Here is a 27,444-nt window from a genome sequence, read left to right as displayed (position 1 = left end):
GCGATGAGACTCGATGAACGACTGGCGACTGCCGTGGCTGAGAGGAGACGGCCGCCGAAGACGCTTTCCGGGAGCGAGGATGGGGCTGCGGGTGAGCCGACATGGGATGGGGGCCCCTTCTCGCGGATCGCGCGCGGGAGAACGGAGCATCGGCTCCGCGGGACATAACGTCTCTCTCGCTCTCTTTCGTTACGTCACCTGGACTCGCAACCGGGTTCCTTCGCCTGGAAGGAAGGCGCCGCGGGCGTCTTCGAAGAGAGAAGACGACGCGCGGTAAAACGTAGGTATATACCGCGGATGACTCCCGGTGTAACTTGCACGTTTTACGGTTCCGGAGAAGGTGGGGCAGCCAGGTGGGTAGATATGAGCGATCGGGAAAGCCATCGGGATAGGCATCATCGTCGTTTCTGCGCGCGACAACGTATAACAACGCAGGTGGGCGCCCCCTCCCGCCCTTCCCGCATTCTGTGTCACCCGATTGCGCGCGGAAGCGTACTCGCGGTAAAAATCGCGACTTCTTGGCGTGCGTAAAAGCCCTAAGGTTGCCGTCGCCGCCTATCCGTTCGTCAGAGAACCGTCCAACGGATGGTGGTTGCGGCGGCGGTGGTAGGCGGTTCCGCGCGAAAGCGTTGCGCGACCACTATGCCGCACGCGGAAAGAGCTTCGGCGCGTTGAAGCTTACTCGCGTGAGAGATTACGAGAGAGAGAGAGAGAGAAAACGTTCGTCGCATAGGGGACGACGAATGTCGCTTGTTCGACATGCGTGTCGCGTAAGGCAAAAGTACCAACGTCTGGACGCAGCCTGGCATATTTGATACTTGTGCAAAATTTTATTTTATTTAACATTTAATCCTATCAGAAAAAAATCTGGAAAAAAACCACGTACGGACATCCTTAATAATTCTGGACATTCTTATTGTGCTTTTTTTTAAGTGTGAACATTTAAACTTTCAACACAGAATAATACATATATGTATTCTATGTTGAAGTTTAAATATTCGCCTTTTTGAAGACCGAAACAGGAAGAACGTCCGACGTTAGATACTGGCCGAGTATCGATACTCTTACACCTCATCTCCGTCCGTTCGCGACGGACGTCGGGAATCGCTTTCCTGGACGCGGTCTCGCGCGAGACGGAAGAAAGTTGCGTTTTGCATTGAATCATCTCGCCGCGGAGGGCGCGGCGTTAGATAACGACCGTTCGGGCCGTCGGAGCGGAGAGATGATAGAAAAGAAAGCAAATCCCTCACCGGCGTGACAATGATCGTAATCATCGCCGCGGGTTCTCGAGAGGCGCGTCTCTGAATCTCTCTCGCGGATGGAAACGCGCGCTCGCTCGCTCTCTAGCATCCCGGTGGCCTTTGCCAGCGCGAGACCGCGACTCATTGCACCTCCGCCGTCGTGCGGGCGCATCCAAGGAGTGCTCGGCGCATTCCAGCGAGACTGTCCGGTCTGCGAAGGCAAGAAAACGCCGGCGCTGGCTCGTTAGAACGCTCGATCGCGCCGGCGAATCGCCGGGTCTCGTCCCCATTATCCGGGATCGCGTTCTAACGATATCAGATACTTGAAATAGCCGGCCGAAGTTCGCCGGCCGTGTAATTACACGGAGGATTGCGCGCGCGGACGGACGGAATTCCTCCGCGTGAATTCCTAAGCGCCCTTCCCGATTCGTAACGACTTTTCGGCCGGTCTCAACGCGCCGGAGAGACTTTCCCGCGGCGAGTTTCTCCGGTATTAGTCGTGCAACAAAGTCGGGCAATTAGCGACGACGAGCGGCATCGCGAAGGTAGAAATCGACGGGGTCGATCGACGACGACGACCGGGCACGATCTCGTTTATTTAACGCACGATCGCGCCGATCCCGGCGAAGGCGATAATGTAAGCGTTTCCGCGGGTCGAAGTCGCCGAGCGGCGCGCGGAACACGCGAGCAGTTTGTCCTACGTGAGAGAGAGAGAGAGAGAGAGAGTCACGTGGCGCGAGATTCACTTGCCGCCGCCGCCGCCACGAAGATCGAGGTCGTACCTCGACAATCGAAATTTCGCAATTCAGCCTGCCTCGCATCCTGCAACGCGCCGGTGCGATGCCTTAAAAGTGAAACCAAGAGACAGAGAGAGAGAGAGAGGAGTGAAAATGTTTCGCGAAGGCTACGGAATCTGAGAAATACATGGTCGTTCTCCCGTTGCACTTTGGATTTTATCTTGCTTTATTTTTTCATTTTATTCATCTTTATTAGAAAAAAGGGTAGAGGCAAGATATTAAGAATAATTTTAAAGCCGCGCCTTTGGTTTCCCTTCCTCCCTTTCGATCTTTATATTTTAAGTTGTCTTATGTGTCGATTTTGGATTTTCGATTTTGAATGCGTGGGTTTTGGTTGATTTTGCTCGCTGAGTACGTGTACACTTGATATATTACGTGAACATCTATGTAAAGTCACACACACATACACATACACATGTACACACACAGACCTCCTGATTAATCGCAGCGCGAATAAATTAATTTTAAATATATATATATATATTTCTCTCTCTCTTTCTCCCTCTCGAAGACTCGTCGTCGCATTCATTGAGAACGTCGGAGCGCGCGTAACGAGCGAGTTACTCGAGCGTGTTTTGTGGGCATTAATCCCGGGCCGTGTTCGCTTAATTTCACTTTTCGCTCTAACGCGCGATATATCCATTACCCATTAGAGGCTCGTTTCGACACTATCGTACGTACCTAGTAACGGGTAATTAACGAGTCGAGAGTATTATGTTTTTCAATGACCGTCCGTCCGCCGGTCCGTCTTTATTACGCGCGTCACGATGAGCTCGTCGCGAGGAATCTTCTCAGCCTTGGAGGGCGAAAGTTGTCTCTCGGTTCGCTCGTAGATGGAGCGATATTTGCACCTACAGGCAATCCTCGTCGTGCGAGAGAGTGGGCGTAAAGTACACCTCCGGTGAATCCAAGAGACGCCTGTGTGCGAGGTACCGCGAGCGAGGAGGTGATTTCGCGTTGGATAAAAGCGAACGACATACACGGAAGGATTCTTTGTAATCGGCTCAATCACGATAATCGGAACGGCGATAACGACGATCGAATTCGCGTTCGATTACGTCCTAGAGAATCCGCCTCTCACCTCGATTATCCTCGTGAGCGTTCGAAGGGCCTCTCGCGGAATCTCGGCATTCGCGGGTCTTCAAAATTACGCAAGCTCACACACGGAGGGAAAGGTTTCTTCGGATTTAGATGTTAGATTATACGTGTTTGCTTGACTTTTGGGTTTGTTTAATATACAAACAACATAATTTAATATCGGGCATCATTTTGTTTGATTGAAAGTAAAAAAAAACAGTATCGTTTAGAGGGAATGATATCTCGCTTCCAATGAAAAATTTTGTTTAGTTATATATTAAATATCGTTCCGTTGAAACAAAGAAGTCCTTTAATATTTTTCTAACATAGCGTTACCTCTTTCAAGAAACATCTTTGGATGAAGATACAGAAGAAAATTATTATTTGACGTAAATGTATTGATCGTTTGAAGCCGAACAATTCTGTTTGTTGAATCGAACATCCTTTTCCTTGTTCTATGCCAAAATACAAATTTGTTTCAATCGACGGAATTCCATGATATCCGAAGAAATCCTCGCGGATATCTTACTCCTTTATCGAAACTCCCGTGTTTATTTACGCAAATATCTTGAGCCGTACAACGCTGGTATTCGCAGCGATGATACGTCACACATGGATGCATGGATTCGACCGAGGCCGGAGTTGAGAAATCGCCTCGGGAGCTATTCCACCGTACGTCATATCGTGGAAATAGTTTCGCATACAGCGAAACCTCAGTCCGGATAACCGTGAGACTGCTCGTGGTACGCAACGCGCGGACTTCCGTATCAATTTCCATCGCGAGAATTTATCCGAATTGCTCCGGGAGCGCGATCGAGGTTGCATTTGGCGGCTGACGCGGTTGTTCGCCCGCCGGGGGTGATTTTACACGTGAGAGCCGTCGCCGTCCCGTCGCCGAGGAACGGTGAATCCCTACCTCATTAGGCATGCGGGATTGCTCTCCGAGAGTAATTAAGACGAGCGAACAAACGAACGAGCGAACACGATCGTCTTCGTACAGCTCGGCGACCTTCTCGCACGTTTTCACTGGTAATTATTAAAGTCCGCGGCTCGACCGCGGCTTGTACCATTTAAAGGTCAGGCTTTACGCCGATATATTGAATCACCGGCGAATTTCAAAGAGCGTGACGATTCTTGCCTGCGCCCGTCGGCGTGCTCCTCGCGGAGAAAGCGAGGAAGGTCGAAGGTCTCGATGAACCATTTTTCCAGCGACGAGACGTCGCTGGCTGAGATGCTTCCGCGGGCTGCAACTCCAGTGGCGGCGTCTTTGTTATCAATCAAAAGTTCCTGTTCGATTATTAAGATAAAGCGACCGTGTCTAAGAAAAGAGTGAGTGACCGCTGCACGATCGAAGTCACGAAGGGACGCATTGTGAGGTGAGAAGACGCAGGAAACAAATTGGCACTTTTTTTTATTCAGATAAAATGACCCAATATCAGTTTGTTTCATCTCGTTTGTATCAACATAATTTTGCTGCAAACAATATTTTACATAATTACAGTAACTCATTCCCGCAGTTTTTTTTAGCAATGATTGAGCATCGAATAATTTAAATAATTACTGCCAAATAATTACTGAAATGCTGTTAGCATTTAATCGCTGCATATTTCATGGTAATTCTCAGTATGAAATTTCCATAACGGAGGAAATGAAAACCACGACTGGGAATATTCGTGTGAACATTTAGCAGCATTAAAAAGAACACGGTTAGGGAGGAGTGCGAGCGATTGGCCAAGGGGGAACCTCCTACGGGAATCTTTCCTGCGACTGAGTTTTTGTCCGGTCTCCGGGCAACGGAAAATTCGCCAGTCACACCAGCGGAGAGACTTCTTCTTATCCGCTTTGTTCGTACGTTTTTCAGCCGCGATTGTATTACGATTCTCGATACCTTTCTCCTCTAAAAATACACACGTTGCGCAAAACGAGACAGACAGACACGAGCGCTTCCGTTCGCGCGCGAACTGTGACCGCCGCCGTGTTTCAATATTGTCGACCAAGCTCTCGAACAAGGTGTTCGCCGCAAGGTTCCCTTCTTACTTAAGCGGATGCAGAAAGGTGCTAAGCGTATGCGAGTACATCTGACTTCCGTCAGGCGCGCATCCGCGCGGCCGATCCGGTGCGCGTCTTCCGCCGGTCTTCAGCCTTGAGATACGGCCAATAAACGAACCAAGTTCCCCGTTTCTTGTCTTTTTTCTCCGTTTTCCGAAGCCGCTCGGCCGTCCCCTTCTGTCACGCACTTCGATTCGCGATAGTGAAAGCGTGCAGAGATTTTTTCGCCACGGGAACGTCCGCCGACGCGCGTGCGTGCGTGCGTTTCCGCGGCGAACTGCGCGAGCTCGCCGATAATATCGCAGCGATTCTTCTCGCGACGACACGTCGAGCTTCTCGCGCAACCGGCCGAGATTCAATTTGGGAAAACGAAATAAGGCGATCGATAAAAGGCGAAAAGTGTAATGCAAGAGCTATGTTATTGTTGTTTATACACAGTGTTAATAACGTATTTTTTCTTAATATTTCGCATAAAGAGTTCAAAATATTTTACATAGGTAAGAATTAATTTGCAGTCGATGAGAGCTGCGCGAGGAGAGGAGATGTCGGCGGCGAATGATCGTTCCTTACGAGAGAATAATAATGTTAAAGGTTATTTTCAATACCTTTAATACCGTTTTAGTTTGTTTCTTATCTCACACATACGTAGCCTTCGCAAAATGCGCGATGAGGGCCTTGAGAAGCGTTATCATACTCGTAGCACACTCGAAAGATCAAATGATTCACTCGATCGCGCAAATCACGTTTCCGGTATGGAAACTGATAGCTATTATTACAAAGCTATCATTACGGAAGCAGATATTATTATTTAAACAAATTGCAATCTGAGTAAATTCGAATGTGCAAACGTGGAAGGAAATGCATAGCTGCGATACTGCAAAAGCACGGCGATTTATTTAACGGCGGACGTCGTGAATTAACAGCGACTTCCTTGGACGTCGGCCGGGCGTTCTTTTGGCGGCGATGTGAAGGCAAGAAAGGTTGCTAAATGTTAACGCGAACGTATTCAAAGTGCACTGTCGTTATCCGCCTCGCCATTAAGACGACGGGTGGAAGAAATAGGAAACGGCTTTACGAGCGCTGCCAATTTTCTCGTCGTAAACCTCGTTAGAGATACGACAGAGCGCCGGGTAATCCTGCGGGATAATTGTCTGAAATGCCGTTTCTTCGAGGGGAAAGGGGGGAGGCACCGAAAGAGACCGCGTGGAAATTTTACTTTCCTGTCGGAGAGACGAGCGCATTGAATAAATTACGCGCAATATTACGGTCGAGCGAATCGATTCTTTCCAGCTATGACATCCGTGACATTCGTTATGTAACAAAACGTGCGCGTATACACGCCGATACGTCTCAATAATCGGGGAAAGTGAATCGATTAATTTCATGATTCAATCAATGATGATACTCGCGTATCACGTATTTTTCAATCACAGACTGAAACCCCTCCGAAAATTCCTCCTCCGATGATGTTCTCCGGAATAGAAATTTTGTCGCTACTTTGACGCTCTTTGGGAAATAAATAAAGTCGGAGCGTCGTTCCTCGGCCGCTCTTCGGCGCCCTCGGCACAATCACCGGATTAAACGGCGGCTCGTAAATAATTCAGCCCCGCGACGACGGTGGTACACGGTGGGGAGCAGAGAGAGAGAGAGAGAGGGGAGGGGGTGCCTGCTCATCTCTACCACGTGAGAAAGTGAAAGCAAAGGCCGTACGGAGAGACGAGACGCTCTCCGGAGTCGAACACGATCGTCCCGGCATTCGATCGTCCTGAAAATCGCTCTCCTCTGCGCGGTGACTCGCGCGCGCTCGCTTCGACCTCGTTTATGGGCTTCGAATCGTTCCTCCTTTACGAAGCCGGCCGTGGCATCCTCGAGCATCCGAGCAATTTCTTGATTTTCTCTCTCTCTCTCTTTTTTTTTTTGGTTTTCTCTTTTGCGTCGCAGTTATTGGGCCTTTCGGAGTTTTTTGCGTTCCTTTCTGTCACGCAAGATGACGTTTGGGTTTTACGGCGGGATTAATTGGATGGAAATTAATGAGACGCCGCGAGTTGTTTAGCGATGTTAGGACACGCATCGGGTAATTTGATGCACGACAGATGTTCCAGATAATCCATTAAAGGTAGCCCGCTTCCACTGATCAACGTTCGATCTCTCGATCATCGTGGTTGAAATTATAATTTTCACTCGTTTTCTCTTTCTCTCTCTCTCTCTCCTTCATCACCAATATGGTACATCTGACGTTATCATCAATAATACGCTGAAACTTCAAAATACTTGCGCTTTTTCATCGCTAAGCGTAGCGAGATACAGCTGTACACGTACTTCCGCTTCTGTTCAGCTGCAATATTGTGCGCACGTCAAGAAGAGCGCTCGACAACGCTCGAAGCGGCAACTACAGCTAATTAAGACGATCGGTACGCGATTGATAGTTAAATCGCCCGTAACAGCTCTAACCGCGTCGTAAATCATGAGATCTTTGATTCGTTTAAGTTCTCCTCGATCCTTCGACTTTGAGAGATTGATTTCAAGTCCACGAGTGTTGCGAAAGCGGAAGGACAAGCTGAAATCTAAAAACTCGACGGACGAGAGAGAAATTACATCTTTTCATCGGCAAGGTGGTTTCGAGATCTCAAAATTGACCGCGCAAATCTTCATTGAGCCGGTGGCGGCCGAGAGCCTGCGTCGTTACATACGTTACGTAAGGAAAACGCCTCTTTAACATTCTTTCTATCAACGACTTCGGTACCCCGAAATATCCCAGTCGAAAGTTTGATTGACGTAGAAACTCCGGGACATAACTTTGCTACGGTGAAGAGGAAAAAGGAATGAAATAAAACCCGGAATCCTCCCCCGGCTCCTCGTGCACTGTTATATTTAAACAAAGGGATTCGCTTACGTATTTGCGAGGGGGACGGTCCTGATCTTCCCGTCCCGGGTGTAATTAACGTATTTGCGGTAAATCAAGCACCCGTGGTCTTAATTACGACGGGGTGAAGTACGGGTTGGCCGGCACGTTATTATTGTGACATACTGTGCATACGCCGGCGCAACTCCGTGTGAAAAAGAAAATTATCCACTCATCACCGCGATACGCGCGCACCTCTCACTTATATAACTCAGGATCCCCGTTTGATAGTCCAAAGTGACGACCGTACCACCTCATTTCCTGCTCGCGCACGCCTTTCCAACTCGGCCCGTGAACACCGAATTCCCGTTGCGATGCCCGGGGAATTTTCCGCGGCCATCGTCGGCGATGATGATTCGTCGACAGTCGCGACGATGCAAATGTGTCTTGCGTTTCGGGGGGAGCTGGAACGCACGCACGATTAATTCTTCCCCCGTGTCTCTTCCTCGCGCAGAAGAGACGCAGGAGCGATCTGTCCCCCTCGCAGCGAGGGGAATCGCATTAATTCCGCGTGTACGTTGCGTGCGATAAATCGTGTCTCTCGCGAAGAAATCTCTGCGAGGAACGTCGGTCTTCGATAACGAGCCTCCTCTTTTCCGCCCCGAGCGAGACGAGTAGATTCATCCTCGCCTCTTCCCTCAACGATGCATCAACTTAATCTTAAGACTCCCGATCCTTCCTTGCAAGCGTCCCTATCTAACGATGTCAGAAGTGAGAAGACACTTGCCCAAAATTCGAATAAAATTCTATAAAGCCAAACGCACGAATTTATGTACAAAAAAGATATTTGTCTCATTAAATATTGTCGGTTCTTCCCGAAATTTCCTTCCGAAATCCTCCGAACGAGTCCGACGACCTCGCCGCACTGCGAAGCTGAATCTCCTTCGCAGGAAAGAACGCGAGAAAATTCCGCGCTCGCTCCTTAACGCGCTGGAAACAATTGGAGGTTTTTGCTCGCCGCCGTGCGGCTACCGTGACGCGGGAGACGACGATTTATAATCGCAGGTCATGCCGATGCTGCATACGGGTCCTAGAGACGGCATAACTTTCACTCATCGCGGTGTCGCGGGATGCCCTCGGGCACGTCAGACAAACACACACACGCACAGCCGCGCGCGCGCGCCACAACACAGCGCCGCTCGCAATGTTGCATAAACGCACGTGCGAAGCCGCGCGGGGATTCTTACGTGTGCGTGATACGCGAGGCTCCTCCGGAGCTCCTCGTGAAACGTGGAAGTGCCGGTTTGCGATTATACAAGCGCCGGTTCCCACATGCACGTTCGCGCGAGCCATCTTCCCGAAAATTTTAGGCCAGCTCGAAACGGAGTTCCTTCTTCTCTTCCATCCCCTCCCTCCCCTCCTTCCGGAGACCTCTCCGGAAACCTGTGTGAAAAACTGTGTGGGCACGGGCGGAAAAATGAACACTATATCCGAGTAAATGTTTTTTGCGTCAAGTATTTCATCAGTTTTGTCATATCCTCAAATAAATCGCAAGTTCATCGTGAGCAACTAATCGGATCTAACTTTTAAGCCGATTGAGTTCTGTAATATTCTTGGAAGAGGGGATAAATTCTGTTTTTCAATATATGATGATATATATGTGATAATATAACATTATGAGCATATTTTAAGACTATAGTCGGGAAAATATTCTTCCTTGAACATAACCATTACTTAAAAGAAAAGGAAAGTAAGTTGAGTAATCGCTTTTCTTAGCAATAAAATGATAAATATTCTTCTGTGTGTGTGTATGGAATGTCGGAACACTCGCGGTCAGTCGCGTCGACCCGTCGACCTCCTGCATCCTCATTTTCCGCGACTCTTCCCTCCGGTTATGAGAACATTTTCATTCCAACCGTTGGCTGAGAACCGGTTTAATTTATGATCATCTCGCGACTTTCGACACTTAACGCGACATATGGATTTCCGAGATGTCGCGACGACGAAATAGGAAGACAGAGAGAGAAAGATAGATCTCATGTTTGCGCGTGTCATCAACTTTACGGTGATTTCGTCATATTTGTATACACATCTTCCCCGTGTTGCTCATATTCAATCTCAGCGAAGATGATCAAAGGGGAAGAGCGAGAGAGAGAGAGAGAGAGAGAGAGAGAGAGCAAGAGAGAGAAAAACGGAGAAACTGAGAAGGTAACATATATGCGCAACCTCCCGTGAGAGATTTTCGCGACGAGATCTGCAGGCGGCTTGAGGCCAGGGTGGGAGAGAGAAGCACGGGCTAATTAGTCCCCGTGGAAAACAATGCCACGAAAGTAAATCCTTACACGATCGCGAAGCGTTCAGACGAAGCAGTCTTTAAGAGAGAAACGAGTATAAGGCAGCGAGACAGCGTCGGGAATCGAGGAGATTAAAAGATTGAAGGCAGATCGTCGCGGGCGCTCCAAATTTGCCGGGGGAAGGGGAGAGCGGGGTGAATTCCGGCTAGGCGAAAATTCGAAAGCTCCGAAGGGAGGAACGTTTCGGCGAAAACGGTGTTACGTCGAATGAATTCTGAAAAATCTCACGAAAATATATATTCTTGTTTTGTAGATACTTTTTTCTCACTTAACGTGTATTTACAAATTTGGATGATTAGGTAATTCGAAGGCGGGCAGGAAGAGCAGCCTTCGCCTTCTCTCTCTCTCTCTCTTTCTCTCTTTCAGCCTGTCTCTTTTAGCACTTAATTGCGGGGAAATGAGCAGGCGCGCGTGCACTCATTAACGGGAAAATATAACGCAAGCTTGCCCTTTTTTAATTAATCATTCGCGCGAAATCCCATGCGCGAACGCGCATACAGACGCGCAAATCGTGCAAATGCATTTTCGCTCCGCGCAAATCGCTGCTCCTCCGTGGCACGAACGTTCGCATGAATGCGGAACGAGTCTGTTGTTGCGAAAATCCGTCTTGCGCAATTGCTCTCGATCGGACTCTGGTTCCGTTCGTCCGCTCAAGAAGAGATCACCGGAGCGAGCGTTCGTCTTCGACGGTTTCCTTTCGCGAGAGAGCCAGCGACGCAACGTCGTTCCTCCGCGCATCTATCTGGCTGGATCGATTTTACTCGCGTATATTTGCCCAAGATCGATCGACTCGCACAATGAGAGCCGAATGACGATGATTGCGAATAATTCTTTCCACGCGTGAACAATAACGTCGACGAAGTATCGATAATCAAGCGCTCGCTTCTTTAAATTCTCACTATAAATCGTGAATGAATAATTTTGACCGACCGACTGATTTGATTTAGATTATTAATTTATTCACTAGTGCTTTCTTGCATACGCATATTTATGTATTATGTAGAAATACCTGAACTAAGTACGCGCGAGTATTTTTCTCTGCGAGTTCGCGCGTATTTCTCTCCGATAAAGCGGCGCATTCGGCGCCGCTCATTCCCGAAAGCCGAAAGAACGGATTTTTCCGCTTTCGTAAAAGCCATTATAACGTCATTCGTGGGAATCAGTCCGGTCTGTGAACGTTACCGGGGAGACCCTTTCGGGCGATTTCGTCACTTCGCGATAATTTCGTTTAGAACCAGGGAGAAGGCGGCTCGCGTTCCGTCATTCGACGGATTTCTCTACGCAACGGATTTTATCCACCGTAAAAAGGATTTTATTTCTATGAACCTTCGTTCATACTTCCAGCTCCAAGGTCGTCTCTCTCTTTCTCTGCTTTTTTTAATACCATAACTCATAATAGAGACAACATAAAGACTTCTCTCAGGAGTGTCGCGATCGCGAAATCGCTAGACCGAACTCGCGTTACGAACTCGCTACTGTCCTTGAATATGGCGCAAGGATATCCTGAGGAGGGACGGAATACTGCCGGAGTTTCATTTTCGCCGAGAGTATTTTTTCATCATAGCGCGCCGCAACAATTCAACCGTCGTGGTAACCGCGCGCGGCTCGATCCCGCGGCGGGTGATTTACAACGAAAGAATCGGATATTTCGTCTCTCTTGATACGAAGATATCAAGCTTCTCGTATAAAAATTTTTTACAGCATGCATTATGCATGAAGCAGATATGGGAAGTTATAGGAAATGCGATGTAATTATAAAACATCCGCGTTGTCCGTGATAAGGCTTGCGTAAGCCTCTGATTAATTGCTCGATTAAACAAATTGTTCTCTCTTTCTCTCTCTTTTTCTCCCTCTGTCGCGGCGCTTTCTAATCGTAATCCGATCCCTTCGATCCTCCACGATAATTCGAACGATACTCCAGAGCGGCACTTCGGCGCTCTTAAAATAGCCGGTCCGCAAATTTATTTTCTTACGAAGCTTTCTGAACAAATTTAGGACGGTCTTCGATACAAGATCCGATTATAAACTCCGGCCTGGAGAAAACGATTATAGTTGAATCAAAAATTGATCTGTTTGGACTATTTTGACTGATAAATCCGTTTAAGTCAAATTGATTGCATTCAGAAACAAAATCGTTTTCTCAGTGTAATATGAAAACTCAAGTTTCGTTCGGGGCCGAAATTTCGACGCGGGAAGCGATCGCGCGCGTCTCACGCGCGNGGGGGGGGGGGGGAGGTCATCCGGTCGTCGTGCCAGTTCGATTTCCTTCGTCGGGTCACCGTCGTGCGTGAAACCGTGCGTACTTACACGCTTTTCTCCGCTCGTTAGCATCGCCGAGCGAGCGAGAAGCACCACCTGGATATCGTATTATTTAATCGTGAGCGCGTTTCTCGCACTTCACAACGCGCATCGCGCGCTCCAATTCGATTTTCCATTAATTCCCCCCTTTTTTGCGGGACGTGTCGCTCTCAATTAGAGCCGCATTGCAATCGCGCGAGAGGATCCCGCGAGCGCAACTCGTTGCCGTCTCTCTTCCTCTCTCTCTTCATTTTCGCCCGTCCTCTTCGAGGGGGGAGCGACCGAGCGACGAAATTTGCATAGTACCTCCGCGATGATATGACTTTCTCTAACGGGTTATCGGCTACGGTCATCTTTGAATACGTTACATCGCGCCGGTCGGTACGTATTCTTCTTCGTATGAGACTCTTATGAGCGGCGCGGGCCAGATGTCTCAATGGGCCATCTTCTTCGTCATCATTGTTCCTCTTTCGCCCGCGAGTACCCTGACCCACATTTTGACACATCCGACGCATTCGCTCCTCTCGAAAGAGCCGTTTGCCTCGCGGGCGTCGCGAGGCAAACGGTAACGACGAATAGAAAAATATCGCTTTTAATTTAAGTAAAAAAGGACCTACAAGAGCCTTTGCGAAAAATACAAGGAAAAGGTTGACTCCGTTTCACTTTCGAACGGCGGATCACGCGATTATTAGTATATAGCTATTTGTCGCGAAGAAAAGCGGCTAAAAGTCGCGCCGATGTCGTGTCTTGTGTCGATATTCTCGTCTCCCGAGATACAGGAAGCGTCGGACTATCGAAGGAAGTTTCTAATTGGGTGCAAGGGATAATTGGTTCTGGAAGAAGCGCGCGGTTTCCTATTTTTACGGAGGCGACAGCTCTTCCGACGCGTGGGAGGCCGCCGAGAGAGTCTCACAGTAGGCAACAATCATTTTATTATGTCGCTACCTATGCGTTGTATGTACCCCCGACTCCCGTAATTGTTAGTAACCGTCTAGTCCAAAGTTGCTCAACTTTTCTTCGCCGATGGGCTCTTCCTGAGCTCGCCGGCTCTTCGTAAACACCGTTGTTCGAAAGAGCCTGAATGGCCTTTTCGAAGATGTCAGGTCGGCGCAAGTCTCAGGCCGGTATTCAATTCCGACTCGTAGAATGTTAAGAAAAATGAAGAGATCTCTGTGAATGTTTAAAGACAAATACCGAGACAATATTACTGTTGGCTTCATTCGAAAAAATTACCGAGATACTTCGAGAGACTACATGAACTCCGCTTTTTTTAATTTATATCTGAGAAATGAGAAACTTTTTCCACTGAGTCGATATTCACATTCAACGTTTCGTCTTATATACCGAAAAGAAAAGAATGAAAAATAAAAAATACTTATTCCGGAGTACTAATAATATGTTTACTTATACTAATAAACATATTTTTACACCGAGAAAAACTTTTCTTTCAAACGAGGGAGAAAATACGCAATTTCTTAAATCTGTAATTTCACATAAAGGCTATTGTTTGTTTCATTTAAAAGGACATACTTAGATTTAAATAAATACGTTATTATTGTATTCACCGAGTAGATATCTTTTATTTCTTAGACATCTTTCTCTCAGCGCAGGAAAATATCCCGATTATCTGTGATACACGTTGAGAACCGCCGACTTGAGCGCCGATCGGCGCGTCCGACAATCGCGTAACCGTATTATTGTTAAGTGTTTTCTTTTCTTTCATTCGCACGCGAATGGAGGTGTTCTCGGTCCTTGACGATCCGGAAGTGTGACGAGTGTTGCGCAATGGGGGAGGGAGCGAGAGATACGATCGAACGCATCGTGAACTATGCCATGATTGTTTATTTAACCGCCGTGTTATTACCGCATTTTTCTCCCGCGAGAATGACGCAATTTGAGAGCGCGTGTTACGTTCGGGACCTGCTTTAACATCGTGTGTAAAAATCGCGATCGCGAAATTATGATTTTCATGTATTTCAGGTCAGGTTATTGTCGTTACATATCGTGTTATCTAAATTGTCACGGATAAATTATCGACGATCTCGCCGAGCTTACCTCGCGCATTCTATTTTAACCGACTTTGCGAAACAATTATTATTTGCATATCAACGACAGTCAACTGAGAAAAATATTTCGTGCTTATTACTATAATTACACAATGGAAATAACTGCAGCCAGGAAACCTCTATTCTCTTTTAAAAAATGCAGCTATAATTTTATTGTTAATGACTTCATTTGCGTACAACTATTTATAGTTCTTTGTTAGAGCGAAGAAGAAATATGGCTGATACGTCGACAATAATTGTAATTTACAATGAGACCGGCCATTTTTCTTCTTAATACCTCTTATATATAATATAATAATTTAATCTAATATATATAATATAATAATCTTATATCCTCTATAAATATACGGTGTTACATGAAATATTATACAAACTTATAAGAAGTAAGTTTCCAATGTAAATTGTAACGGAAATAGAAATGTCCTGCAGACATGAGTCCGATTGGAAATGAAAAAAAAAAAAGAAACAAACAGAAATGACGGGGAAAATAATCGCGGAGCGCGAAGGGACTCGACAGCAAGAGTCGTAACGACAGATCCGCGTTCGTGATTTGCTCGATCGAGCGCACACCAAGTCCCGAAGGTCTTATTCTCCTCTTCTTCACGCCGACGACGCCGTGTGCGTGTGCTCGGAAAGAGTAAGAACGGAAAAATGTCGGCGATACCTTCGCAAATTCACGTTTCATTCACATCAACGTACGCGCGCGCGACGCAACTGCGCGGTCCTTGAGTGCATAACCTTTGGATGAAATCACCGAGCGTCGTTCCCGTCCATCCCGGAGGCCGCCGCTTTTAAATGCCATGCGAGTAATATCACCTTATAGACGTCACCCGACGTCCAGATGCTATCGGCGTGCGCAAATATCGCGTCGTCGTGGAAGATGAAATCGCATTGATTAACAGCACGATCGCGAATTAACGCAAATTTCGCGGTCGCTGGAAAAAAAGGTCTCGGACAAAAGATGCTCAAATTAATCGGTAGAACAAGGTAATATAATAAAAAAAAATAGAGGTTCCCGTTAGAAAAAAAATTAGACCAACCTTGGCCTGACTTTGGTAACGCTACGCATGGCCAAAATGTTTTCTTAACGCTAAGACAGAGGCTGTAACTTGCAGAATATGTTGATTGACTTCGCCCGCAACATTTCTGCACAGAGAATCGAAAACTGAAGCAGCTGAGGCAGTCGGCCTTCCCTTGTCGGTGAGAAAATACGTACAGCGGTACAATATGTTATCAGTAAATCCGCCAGTAAATGAACGTTTCTCTTTACATTTCAGATATCTGATCTCTCGATCAGTACAAGTCGACTTCAATTCCTACCATTTACAATTTACATAGAAGGTATTTACAGAAAAGGGACCGAGGCGCGGTAACGCCTGAGATCTACTTGTAGAACGCGTGCTCCGGTATCGAGAGGGACTTGTAGTCCTTCATGAAGTTCGTCAACGCCTGCCTCAAGTCCCACCCGGCGTCCGACAGGTAGTTCTCACTGTACTCCCTGTTCAACGTGGTGATCTGCTCCATCCGAATCGCCAGCACGGACTTTTCGCTCGGGCTGAAGCAGATCGGCGTGATGTCGTACGAGGCCTTGGCCTTGATCTTGTCGGGCGTGATCTTCTCGGGCGCCATGTCGATGTGGTACTGATCGTTCAGGATGTGATACTCGTGATCCGCGTCGGCCGACAACACAAACGTTCGGCTGAACGAGAGCACGTTTATACCTAAGCTCAGCTTCTTGAACAGCCCGGAGATGCACATCACCAGATATTTCTCGTCGTCGTACAGAACGTCGTACTTGAAGGAGCTCCTGTCGTGATAGCTCCTGGGCAGCTTGGCGTGACCCGCTAGAATCTCCTCTTGACCTTGGTAGAAGGTCGTGATCTTCTTCGGAGTCCGCTTCATCAAGTTTCTGTTCTGCGCCGTGTATTGCTGAAGGTTCGTCTTGGCGGCGACGGTGTTGGGTACGGTGAAGCTCATTGAGTAAACCGCGTCCTTGTGGTAGAGCCCCCTCAGGACCGACCTGTCGGGCTGGTCGTACAGATTGAAGAAGTGAAGTGCGAACTTCCGCACGAGCTGCCGCTTCCTGTCGTCCCCGAAGTAGTCCTTGAATATGAGGGGCATCCTCGACACGATACACACCCCATCGAGCTCCCGTAGCTGCGGGCAATATTTCTTCGCGGAATCTATGTACTGCCTGATGGTCGAGTAGTTCTCGCAGAGGGGATTACCGTCCAGCCAGAGCTTCGTGACGGTCAGTTTCCTCAAGGGGGCCAAAGCGCACATGTTCAACAGATTGTTATGCCTAAGATCCAGATACTTGATGGCCGTCAAGTTCGAATTCTCTATAGCCGATATGTTGAACAGCTCGTTATGCTGCAAATTCAGGCGCTCGAAGGTCGCTACGGCGGTTTTAGCCAGATTCAGAACGTGATTGGAGATTCTCAGCTGGGACAACGGGCAGTAGGCGGTCTCGGCTATGTTCGGATCCGTATGAAAGTTCTCGAGATTCAGCATCTTCTCGTTCGGACTGTACCTTTTGTTCAGAGCGGCCCGCAGGAAGGGCCGTATGTCAACCTTCAGATCACGCGTGGAAGCGTATCCCAGGGTAATTATGAGAATCAGCGCGTCGCCTTTGACGTTTTTGATGATCAGGCTAGTTTTGCATAACTTCTCAAGGGCGGGACCGCAATTTCTCACTATGAAGAACGCGTCCTCCCCGCATATTTGATACTTCACCGGTATAAAATCAGCCGGCTCCACGGTCTTCAGGATACTCTTCAGAACGAGCTCTTTGTCGTAGTGCTTGCCTCTGATGATCCTGACTTGGTGCCATATATCAGCGCGAGTCATCAGCGATTTCCCCCTGCTCATTTTCGTGCTCATACTTAACTTTATCGCCATCGAAGAATCCAGCTCGATAGGAATAATTACCGGTACATTCGATAAGTTTTCTTGCTTCACCTGATTCATCGTGCGCTATTGTTGTCTCTCGACCTTCCTCGGAACTTCCTCGAAAATACCTCAAACTTGTTGTTTTATCTATTCCTTCACACTTCTCACATAATTCGATTTTGATCCAGCAGAATACTAGAATTGCTGTCTGCAATAGTCTGCTGTTTATGTTTGTCAATTTCAGGTTAACTCTCTCGGCTTATCGATATAGCTATCGAAGTGGGTATCGATATTCGACTCTGATCTCGTTAGAGAATCGATTACCTTTTCGATATGCTTTAAGATTAGACCGATTCCTACTTCGATAGCTTTTAAAATTTAGTTCGGGGCACCTATCATGGATTATTTATTGTTTGGAATCGATTCCAATCTTTTAAGTATTTCGATTATTATATTTTGGAGAAAATATTAGGGACTCTAGAAATTCTCTATCCGACAACCAATTAGCACATCCGACAAGCTCGTATGACGCATCCTGAATAAGCGAACATTGATATTTTTCAAACATCGATTGCTTTTTTATCGGAACGCAGTCATAATTAAACTGTGAAGAGACTTCAACGCTTCGATATATTCGAGACGTAATGTGCCTTTTTTCGAACAGAGTTGTTAGTCGGATAAAAATAAATCACAATTACTGGAAATTCTAGTACTTTTAACAAATTCTAATATATTTTGATACTTTTGAAAATATTTGATAACACGTCTCTTTTATAACTGGACACTTACATATATCTGTAATACACAAGCCTTTTATTCTTTTCCGAGAAATATAAAAATAACCAGCAAACAATAACTTACCGACATAATTTTAATTTTTTTTTAAATTAACTAACATTAAGTAACATAATATCAGTGTTACAATTTCTCGTGCAAGAATGTTAATGTAATATAATGCGCGTGTTACATTACATTAACATTAATTTATGTAATAATTATATCATTGAGTGAGAAATTATAACATCGATATTTTGTTAGTTGGTGTTTGCTGGAATATTTCAATTATAACGCAGAATTTGCGCGCGCGCGCGTGTGTGTATACAAACTGTGTCTATTAAAATAATAAAATGAGTGAAGATAAGTACGGGCTTATTTTAAAAAGAAGAGAAGGTAATTATCGTAAATTAAAATATTTGACAAAATATCAATCTGGTGTCTCGCAGATGTATCTTTGCTCCAATGAATCGCTTAAGCTCTACTTTACTCTGCGGCATCATATACATATTTTATTGAAGGACTATCTTTTTATTAATTTAAACTTGAGTTCCCCGTCAGGTGCGTACATAAACGTGACCTTATACTTCAGGGGCTTATGGTGGTACTCAAGCTTATACAATCTGAGAAGCTGCAACAACAACATTATTACTCTTATAACAATCGCGATGTCCACTATTCCAATCTTTAATTAACATTTCGTAAGGTAATTCATCATTTTATAGGTAAAATAAATTTATATATCATAAATATATTTATAAGTTTGTATTATTTACATGAATATTTAAATAAATTAGCAAATTATAAAATTATAAAATTTATAATTTATAAGGAGGCCGGATAGATAAGTGACGTTTCTTAAAACAAGTACGCACCTTCGCCAGCAAAACCTGCATTTCGAGATCCGCGAATCTTCTGCCCAAGCACATTCGTGCCCCATAACCGTATGGCAGTGATGCGAACGGATGTAATTTTTCGTTACTGGCTTCTTTCAGCCACCTCGCAGGTTTGAATATCTTCGCGTCTGCCACGTATTCTTCCATATTTCCGGTGACAAGCGTAGGAAACACAACTTGAACCTAAGATTATGCATGTAATTATTATTGATCACCCGATAGACGCATATAAAAATTAATTTACATTAAGTCGAGTCACGTATCATTATTGTTAAATTATTGTTAAATTAGATTCTGTGTTGCGTGTCAAATATTTTGCGTAAAAATAACTTCAGAAGAGACGAAAGGGAACGTTATTTAGAAGATCGAGTTTGTTTGAGAGCAAAATACGAGAGTTAGAATTAGACAAGTACCGCGACAAATTTTAACTACAAGCAAATGTAAGAGATATAACGTTAAGACTGAGATGTTAAAAACAGCGTCTCATTTGCAAGTAGTTTCACTTGCCAATTTTGCGTGCTGAGCATATTGAGACGGTTATTATGTAAACGGGTGTGTCGTAAGCGGCGAAAAATATTATGCTGAGAAAGAAACGTACGCCTTTGGGGATTTTGTAGCCACAAATGACTGTGTCGTTCTGTAACGTCCTGCCGTTTCCAATAACAGTGGAATAAACTCTGCAACATAAAATTTAACANTATATATATATATATATATATATATATAATAAAATAAATTGAGTGGCGATACTTTAGGTAATAAATTTTAATATATATATATATTAAAATATACGTATATATTAAAATGTATATATTAAATATATAAAATAATATTAAAAATATATAAAAATGTATTAAACGATGTAATTATCTATTACTAGTCTAAGCTGATGTGCATACAAATACACATTGATGGTTTTTTTAACTACTAGAATATCCAATTTGCGTGAATATCTGCCATTACTGTGACTTGAATACTCATTAGTATTACCTGAATACTTCGCGGATGAAAGCCTTCATGTAGACAGCTTGTTCCAAATGTCTCGTTGTAAGAGGGACGGAGGGATCTGGCAATATTTGCAGCAATTCCCGATATATCTTCTCCTGCTCTTCCGGTCTAGTCGCTAGTTGGTACAATATCGAGCACACCGCCATCGATATCTGCAATATACGTTATATAAAATTCACTTCATCACGCAATTCGTTTCATAGGAAACGCGATATGTCTCATTTCAATTGGAAAAGTGAAAAGAATAATGATCGTATATCGATTCAACGCACTTCAATTTGTTCGACGTGCAATCTCGACGATCGTTATGACCGCAAACGCAGGCACACACACACACACGCACACACACGCACACATTATGTCGGCTCGATTTTGTAATGGCAGTACTCTTCAAACATTTACACGGCACGCACGCCCGCATACACATCTCGGTTGCCTAACAAAAGTGCATTCGCTCGAGACGACGCACTTTCATACTTTCACTAATTTGCAGTCATTATGTGGCCGTAACCAAAAGTCGAAAAATTTCAGCCAGTTAACCAGGCAGTGACAATTGATATTAGTCGAGCTGCGTGAATCGATCGCCGATGAATTTTAAACCGTTAGTTATCGCGAGTATAGTTGTGTAATTAGAGAATTTAGGAGATATAATTTATATAACTGTGCGCAACTTGCCGTATCAATGCCGACCAGTATCAAGTCGAGGGCGAAGATATAAGCCATCTTAGGGTTCGTTTCCTTGGCTAAAATTCTCTCCACCAGCGACAGGTCGCTCTCGTCCACAGCTTTCTTGTTCTTAAGTCGAAGTATCGCAGCGTCGATGTATTTCATGCATATCCTAAGATTAGATATCTAAATTTAGAAAATTATTTATGTTCATATTCAAGAATGGGTATGGTAATTATGTTTCAAGAATGACATATTATTTATGATATGCAGCACGAGGCAAATCGTGATAAAAATTTATCCCCGCGAAACTTCAAATATATCCAATGTCTGCGAAAGGAGAGTTCAAAGTTTCGAATTTAAATTGGAAATAACGATTTGAATTTTAAACCATTCGTTCGGTTCCTCATCGCTTTCCAACGCCGTGATTAGATGAAATTGCGCGCTTAATGATCTAAATACCGAATATAGGGACGAAGAACGCGCTTTCACATGTTTAAACTCTAAACGAGATATTCACTTGTTTCACTTCCCGATCTCGTGTCTCGTCAAGAATTGAGAGAATTCGATAAGAATGGAGGAAAGTCCAACGTAAATACATTGATACAATCGCGTGCTTCGAACGTGTATTAGAAAATTGGAACGTCCATTGATACTTCTCACTTTTCTTACTGCTCCTCTTCAATGAGTCTATCTTCTTACAAAGAAGTCTAGCGTCTCATTTCTTTTCGGTAAACATACTCGACAAAGTAATTCATGTTGCGCACATAACGGCTCCAGAGGGGCGTCGGAATGTATCTCCAATAAGGAGCTTTGAGCTCGAGCGCAGCCACATTCCTCAGCGCGAACTTAGCGACGTCGATGATCTTCTGTGGTTCAGAATCCGGCGGCAAAGTGCCGCCTAAACATCCGAGTCGAACGTCCAGCGCGACCCGACCTATACCTGCACGCGTGAAACATCAAAACATACAATTCGTAAACAATTGTAAACACCTCCTTTTTTAATAAAAATAAGTCCTTTGAAGCATTTTTATATGTGTGTGTGTGTGTGTGTGTGTAACAAATTTTTTTATCTCTTATTATAGTCCAATGTACAAATATATTTTATTTTTAGGTATTTTTTTTCTCTCAGATTGTGTACGTGGTGTTTTACATGAAACAAGTACTAACATTCAAGAGCCCATTTATGTATCTCGTTGTCGAAATCGGCCGGCAATTCTCCGTCGTCCGCTTTGATTTCCTCCATTCTGCAACATACCGGCAATGCCGTGTGATCAGTAAGAATCTCACGTCGCATACCTGGCTGGCATTCTCAAACAAACCATCGTCAAATATTTGAGTGGCGTATTCCGAAGGTTAACTGCAATGCGAAAGTGCTAATACAGTAATGTCAAGATCGCGGTGGTTTCATAGCCTCAGGCGACTAGAGTCGATTGATTGATGGTTATTATATAAATATACAGAATGTTTCAGGACAACATTTGCAAATTTCGTGAGGACGCAGAACGGATTGAGGTGAATGAAAAGGTCCTTCACTGTCTTGCAAACAACACGCAAAACTTGGAATTATTAACCATAATATATATTCCGATAATCCGATCCTGCACACGTACGCTCGTAGCGTGAATTTTGCAACTCGAGGGTCCCTACAATCTTGACTTTCTCGTATTAAAACTTTCTCTCCGATTAACTTTTAGAATAGACCGCTAAGTATCTCACGATGATTACGAAACGTTCTCTTTGACGTGTCGCGTCGGCGCTCACCTTTTAATGAAATCCCCTGTAACCACTTCGATAGGCGTTATATATTTCCTTACGGTCTGCGGCTGAAGGACGGGCTTTTGAATGCGCGTACGAAACTCCTTCCAAGGCTCGCCGTGTCTGGCGTAAAAGAAACGATCAGCGCACGGGAATCAGTTTCGAAGTAATCGCGTAATTGGATCAACGGACGAAGGACGTGTCGGTATAATTACATCCTCGAAAAATCTCGGTTTATTTTCAGACGTGATTATAATTCCCAGCTGATATAATATGATTTGAACGGACAGAGTTTGGAGAGGGCCCAAAGTTAATGGACATTATTATGCCCATTGGGCCTGGAAGGATTAAAATTAAAAAAAGCTACCGTAAAAGTTTCGATTCAGCTTGCTACTTCCCTCCTTAACTTCCTTCTTTTTCTCTTCTTTCTTCGACTTCAGATCAATCCGCATTCGTCGGGGAAATGTCGAGCAACGTCACGGGAAAATACTCACACACCGACGACCCCGGGTAGCTCGCCGAAGAAGTCCTTGCGCACGACGCTCTTGTAGTGCACCAGGCAGGGCATAGCGGGCCTGAAAGGCGTGGGTCCCTCCTGCCGATACACCTTTTCGATTTCGTCGGCGTCGTAGACGAAGAGCAGGTCCGGCCGACCCATCAGTCCGCCCAGTCGCACGATCTTGCCGTACTCGTCGTAAAACATCTGCGAGATACGCGCGACGTCCGAAATCTGGTACTGGCCGATCAGCGGCAACAGTCGCCAAGCGTTGCCGAGGATCGGTATCGGCCGCGGGCCCGGCACCTCGTCGTACGATTTAACACGCGGGGATGCGACACTTTGCGTCGCGTGAGGACATTCGGATACGATCGCGTCGTTGCAGAACAGTCGGATTCCGGCGGTGTGCAACCGCGAGTTAGTCCTGCAAATGATGATACAACACGCACGTCGAGAAAAAGGCTTTCCCTGGATTCGGTATTTCCATTTATCTGACTGAGATTCCGTTTCACGGAAACAATATATACGAAATGTTATCTGTTCAAGTGCAAATTTTATTGTCCCATTCGAGAAAACTCCGTTATTCGGCAGAAAGAACGCTATTGTTTATGAAATAATATCTTTTGGCCGAATAAAATATTATTTGGTCACGATAAATAAATGTAAAATGAGAGAAATCATTTCTTTGTAAGAAAATTATCTTTCGTTTTCGAGCAGGCCAATGATGAAATTTGTTTGGATGCAACGAAATTGATGAAATTTGAAGGAAAGTGCACACCGAGAAAAAGAAAGCGGTAGAATCAAACGAAATTTCGCTTAGATAGGTAGTCCGTTTAAATTTACATTACCGACGAAATCGGACCAGCTTCCTGATTTTTAAATAGAGAAAAAACTTTAGAAAAATTATCAAGCGTCATTAATCTCGTAGATCGCGTGCGTTGCAACCGTCGATCATCTGTGAACTTAAAGTATTGCGGCGTTGTTACTGCAATATTCTAGTCAATATTCAAGTTTCTACTTTCACCGGGTCATCGCACAATAATTCGAAATGGGTCTTCTGCGAATAAACGAATAATAGTCCGATATAGTCCCGAGAAATACGATTTCGTCAGCTTAATTCGCAATCCACGCAAAACGACTGAAACGATATCGATAGTTGAGTCGCCAGCGAATGGCTTGATTTTAATTTCCAATTGCCAATCTTTTTCGGAGAAACTCGAAAAGAAATTGCAAACGTAAGAGATTTGAATCTCTCATTCCCGAATATATTATTTTAATTCAATCGTCGTGCCCGATATAACGCTTTCATTTACTTATGAATTCCTCTACTATCTCGATTTTTAACTTGAGGACTTTCGGTCCCTTTATTTCAATACAGGAAGATGAAAATATTACATGTTATTGATATATATTCGTAAGAGTTGCCTTTGGTTCAGACACTAAATTTGTCGCTTTATTTATTAATCCAATCTATCCTAAACAGTTTGGGAAATTCTAAAGTAGAACAGTGAGAGTACACCAGCACGAAAGTACCGAGCGTGACTCTATACTCTAACTGCAAAGAGAAAGCGTAAAGATTCAGACAATTGTTCCGATCACTAGCAATAACGAATGACGTCGCAAGATTTTACCATATATTGACGCTTTCGGGACAATCAGTGCATCCTTCCACCATGAAGGTGCTATTTTTCTGTACCGAGAATACAACGAAGAATCGAATTAAGAAAAATTATAACGAAAAATGGTGATAAAATTAAAAATATTGTTGATAAAATTCATCTTTTTCCTCACTTGGTGGTTAGATTTGAACCGAAAAGACGTTCGCGTTCTCAATTTAAAAAGTTTAAAGATATTATAGCAGATAGACGCGCAAGACAGATTAAATTGAAAGAAGGGGGACGCTAAAAAGAAGATAGTTGCTGATCGCGATCGTATCAAAGTAGTATAAAAAAAAAAAACTGAATAACCCTGCTAATATTCAATCAATATTCAACGAAATTCAGATAAATAAGAGCCCATACACGGATATTTTAGTGCAATCAACATCAGTTAAAAGCATAAACTATCGTATTGCGATAATTTATTCATTAAGAATTTCATCATTACTTACACATGGATAACAAGCGATGCGGGAATAAGGCGCCTGCCTTTTATCGTATTCACAATTACGAAACGAATGCATCGCGAAGCTGAGTATTTTGGTGTTATTTATTTATCTATTTATTTACGAGAAATATCTCTTTACAATATTCGGCAATGTTCGGCAAATGAAGTAACGAAGAAAGGAAAAAAAGTAAAAAAAGAAGAAGTAAGCTACTACCTATTCCATACAACAAAAACCTCCAAGGGACGTCCTCTAAAGACATCCACAGGACATCCCTCGGATAAAGTGTGCTGTAAAAATATTATTAGCATAAAAGGACATTATTGTGATGCACATATTATACATTATATTATAATTCCTTAAGACGTACTTCAGGTTCAAGTAGTTGGTAATGACACGTGTGAAGAAAAACAGTAATATAAAATAACATAAACAAGTTAATTTTGTCATTGACATTCTTAGCGAGAAGAGATAATCGATTTATACTTTCAGATATTATCTTGATCCGTGTTCTTTATTCGATTTGCGCAATAATTGCTCTTGTGTGGTTAATAATAAGTTGCTGACCCTGAGATATAACTGGACGGCAAACTTGTTTTCTTATATATATTACCTTGACATCATCTCTCGCTTGTTCTTGCTTTGTCTTTTCCCGTTCAAAAGTATTGATAATTGACACGCATTACTTCTCAATTAACACCCACTGCTTCCACCGAGAAGGGCCTTGAAACGTTAAGACCGAAACGTCCATGAAATGACGGATATATTATCGCGATACATCAATTTGCGCTCTTAATCGGCATTGTTTGCACAGGAACGTCGGGTTCACAGACTTCTACTTGATCCGAATTTCGTTCGATTATTGACTCAAGTGGTATCCTAGGTAGGACAAATTTTTAAAAGATCTTTTAAAAACGTCCGAAAGATATATAAAAAAAAAAAATAGAACGTCTCTTAGATCAGATCTTTGAGACATTTCTTGGACATTCGTTCTGAGATGTTTCGACTTGAAACGCGATTTGAACGAAATCATCGCGGAAAGTCAAGCCAGGCATTTTCTCACGCGACGCACATTCCACTTCCGCCGAGCGGGAAAATGCCCGTGGAAGAAATAAGCGAAAAACCACTCCTTGTCACCCCCTTTTCCATTTGTTACCTGTGAGGGATGGATTTGCAGGAGTTAATTCCGGGGATCAACCCTCTCTTCGCAGCCACATGAGCGCACCTTACGCTGAAGCGCAACATCATCGAAGGGCGAAATTTTCACTTTTCTTTCTATCTTTCTATACCTGACGAATATCTATCGCGCGACGACGAGCCAGGGAATTTCCGGCCTGACACCGTAAGATAACAAAAGACAATTGCCCGGCGCTGTCGCTTCGTCCTCATGGATGAACCGTTACTGAAAATGACGCACTTCGCGAGTGAGGAAGAAAGTCGTGAGACGAGATCGGTAAGCGTTCCCCACTTGGTCTGCGCTACCAAACTCTACTCGGGTGGACTCCTATGTGGAACACGGCCAATGAGGAACGGAGTAAGCGCGGCCTAGCTGAACGACGTTATTTGAATAAATCTGAAGAATCCTGTATAAATAAATTAAGTGAGCGTATAACTCCGACAGACGCTGTAAGATGTCTAAAAGACGTCTTAAATCCTGTAGGTGTCTTTCGAACGTCTTTATGTCTTTCGGATATTTTTGCTCACTGGAAGTAAAACTCCGGGAAAAGGAAAATCATGTATGAAATTTGCCCATATATGGCCGTATATAATCATGTATGTCCGCAACGAAAAAACACTGTTGTTTACAAATTATAAAAGAAGAAATAGAAATACGGCCGACTCCATCGTTTAGTCATATCACGATCTCAGTTTCTCGTTAAGTATAGTGGCGGCTCGTAGCGGAGACTCTGGTACTAAATTACAGAAATAACGGGTCTAATAATTCCGTGAACTCGTTATTTCTAAACAGAAATTCCGAACAGAAATAACGGGTTTACGGAATTATTAGACCCGTTATTTCTGTAATTTAGTACCAGAGTCTCCGCTACGAGCCGCCACTATACTTAACGAGAAACTGAGATCGTGATATGACTAAACGATGGAGTCGGCCGTATTTCTATTTCTCA

General features: G+C 44.4%; 2 protein-coding genes across 3 annotated transcripts; both read right to left on the bottom strand.

Annotated features, from left to right (window-relative positions):
- Positions 1 to 15,024: 15,024 nt before the first annotated feature.
- LOC106750202 (nuclear RNA export factor 1-like) lies at positions 15,025 to 17,860 on the bottom strand. Its single transcript, XM_014630364.1, has one exon. It carries the CDS (start codon positions 17,692 to 17,694, stop codon positions 16,108 to 16,110), a length of 1,587 nt encoding a protein of 528 aa, XP_014485850.1. The 5' UTR covers positions 17,695 to 17,860; the 3' UTR covers positions 15,025 to 16,107.
- An 813-nt stretch (positions 17,861 to 18,673) lies between these two features.
- LOC106750192 (probable cytochrome P450 301a1, mitochondrial) lies at positions 18,674 to 26,697 on the bottom strand. 2 transcript variants are annotated; one of them, XM_014630339.1, is made up of 10 exons: positions 26,475 to 26,697; positions 23,213 to 23,638; positions 22,725 to 22,841; positions 22,131 to 22,207; positions 21,702 to 21,903; positions 20,970 to 21,132; positions 20,277 to 20,446; positions 19,885 to 19,963; positions 19,266 to 19,469; positions 18,674 to 19,021 (listed from the first exon to the last, which is right to left on the bottom strand). In XM_014630339.1, exons 1-10 carry the CDS (start codon positions 26,564 to 26,566, stop codon positions 18,914 to 18,916), a joined length of 1,638 nt encoding a protein of 545 aa, XP_014485825.1. In that variant the 5' UTR covers positions 26,567 to 26,697; the 3' UTR covers positions 18,674 to 18,913. The 2 variants fall into 2 exon arrangements, with proteins under 2 accessions (XP_014485825.1, XP_014485827.1); XM_014630341.1 differs by lacking the exon at positions 26,475 to 26,697 and adding an exon at positions 25,932 to 26,075.
- Positions 26,698 to 27,444: the final 747 nt, after the last annotated feature.

The sequence above is a fragment of the Dinoponera quadriceps genome, unplaced genomic scaffold (genome assembly GCF_001313825.1).
Source record: "Dinoponera quadriceps isolate SergipeBrazil2010 unplaced genomic scaffold, ASM131382v1 scaffold5109, whole genome shotgun sequence".
Taxonomy (NCBI): Eukaryota; Metazoa; Arthropoda; class Insecta; order Hymenoptera; family Formicidae; genus Dinoponera; species Dinoponera quadriceps.
The sequence above is the reverse complement of the archived record's forward strand: the minus strand, read 5'-3'. Positions and strand labels throughout refer to the sequence as shown.

Excerpts from the sequence above, each read along its gene's own strand:
- LOC106750192 (XM_014630339.1), bottom strand. The coding sequence starts at position 26,566 with ATGATGTTGCGCTTCAGCGTAAGGTGCGCTCATGTGGCTGCGAAGAGA. Across the intron at positions 21,133-21,701 it reads AACATGAATTACTTTGTCGA|GATATGCATGAAATACATCG; the intron begins GTATGTTTACCG and ends ATCTAATCTTAG. Across the intron at positions 19,964-20,276 it reads TTCATCCGCGAAGTATTCAG|AGTTTATTCCACTGTTATTG; the intron begins GTAATACTAATG and ends TTTATGTTGCAG.
- LOC106750202 (XM_014630364.1), bottom strand. The coding sequence starts at position 17,694 with ATGAATCAGGTGAAGCAAGAAAACTTATCGAATGTACCGGTAATTATT.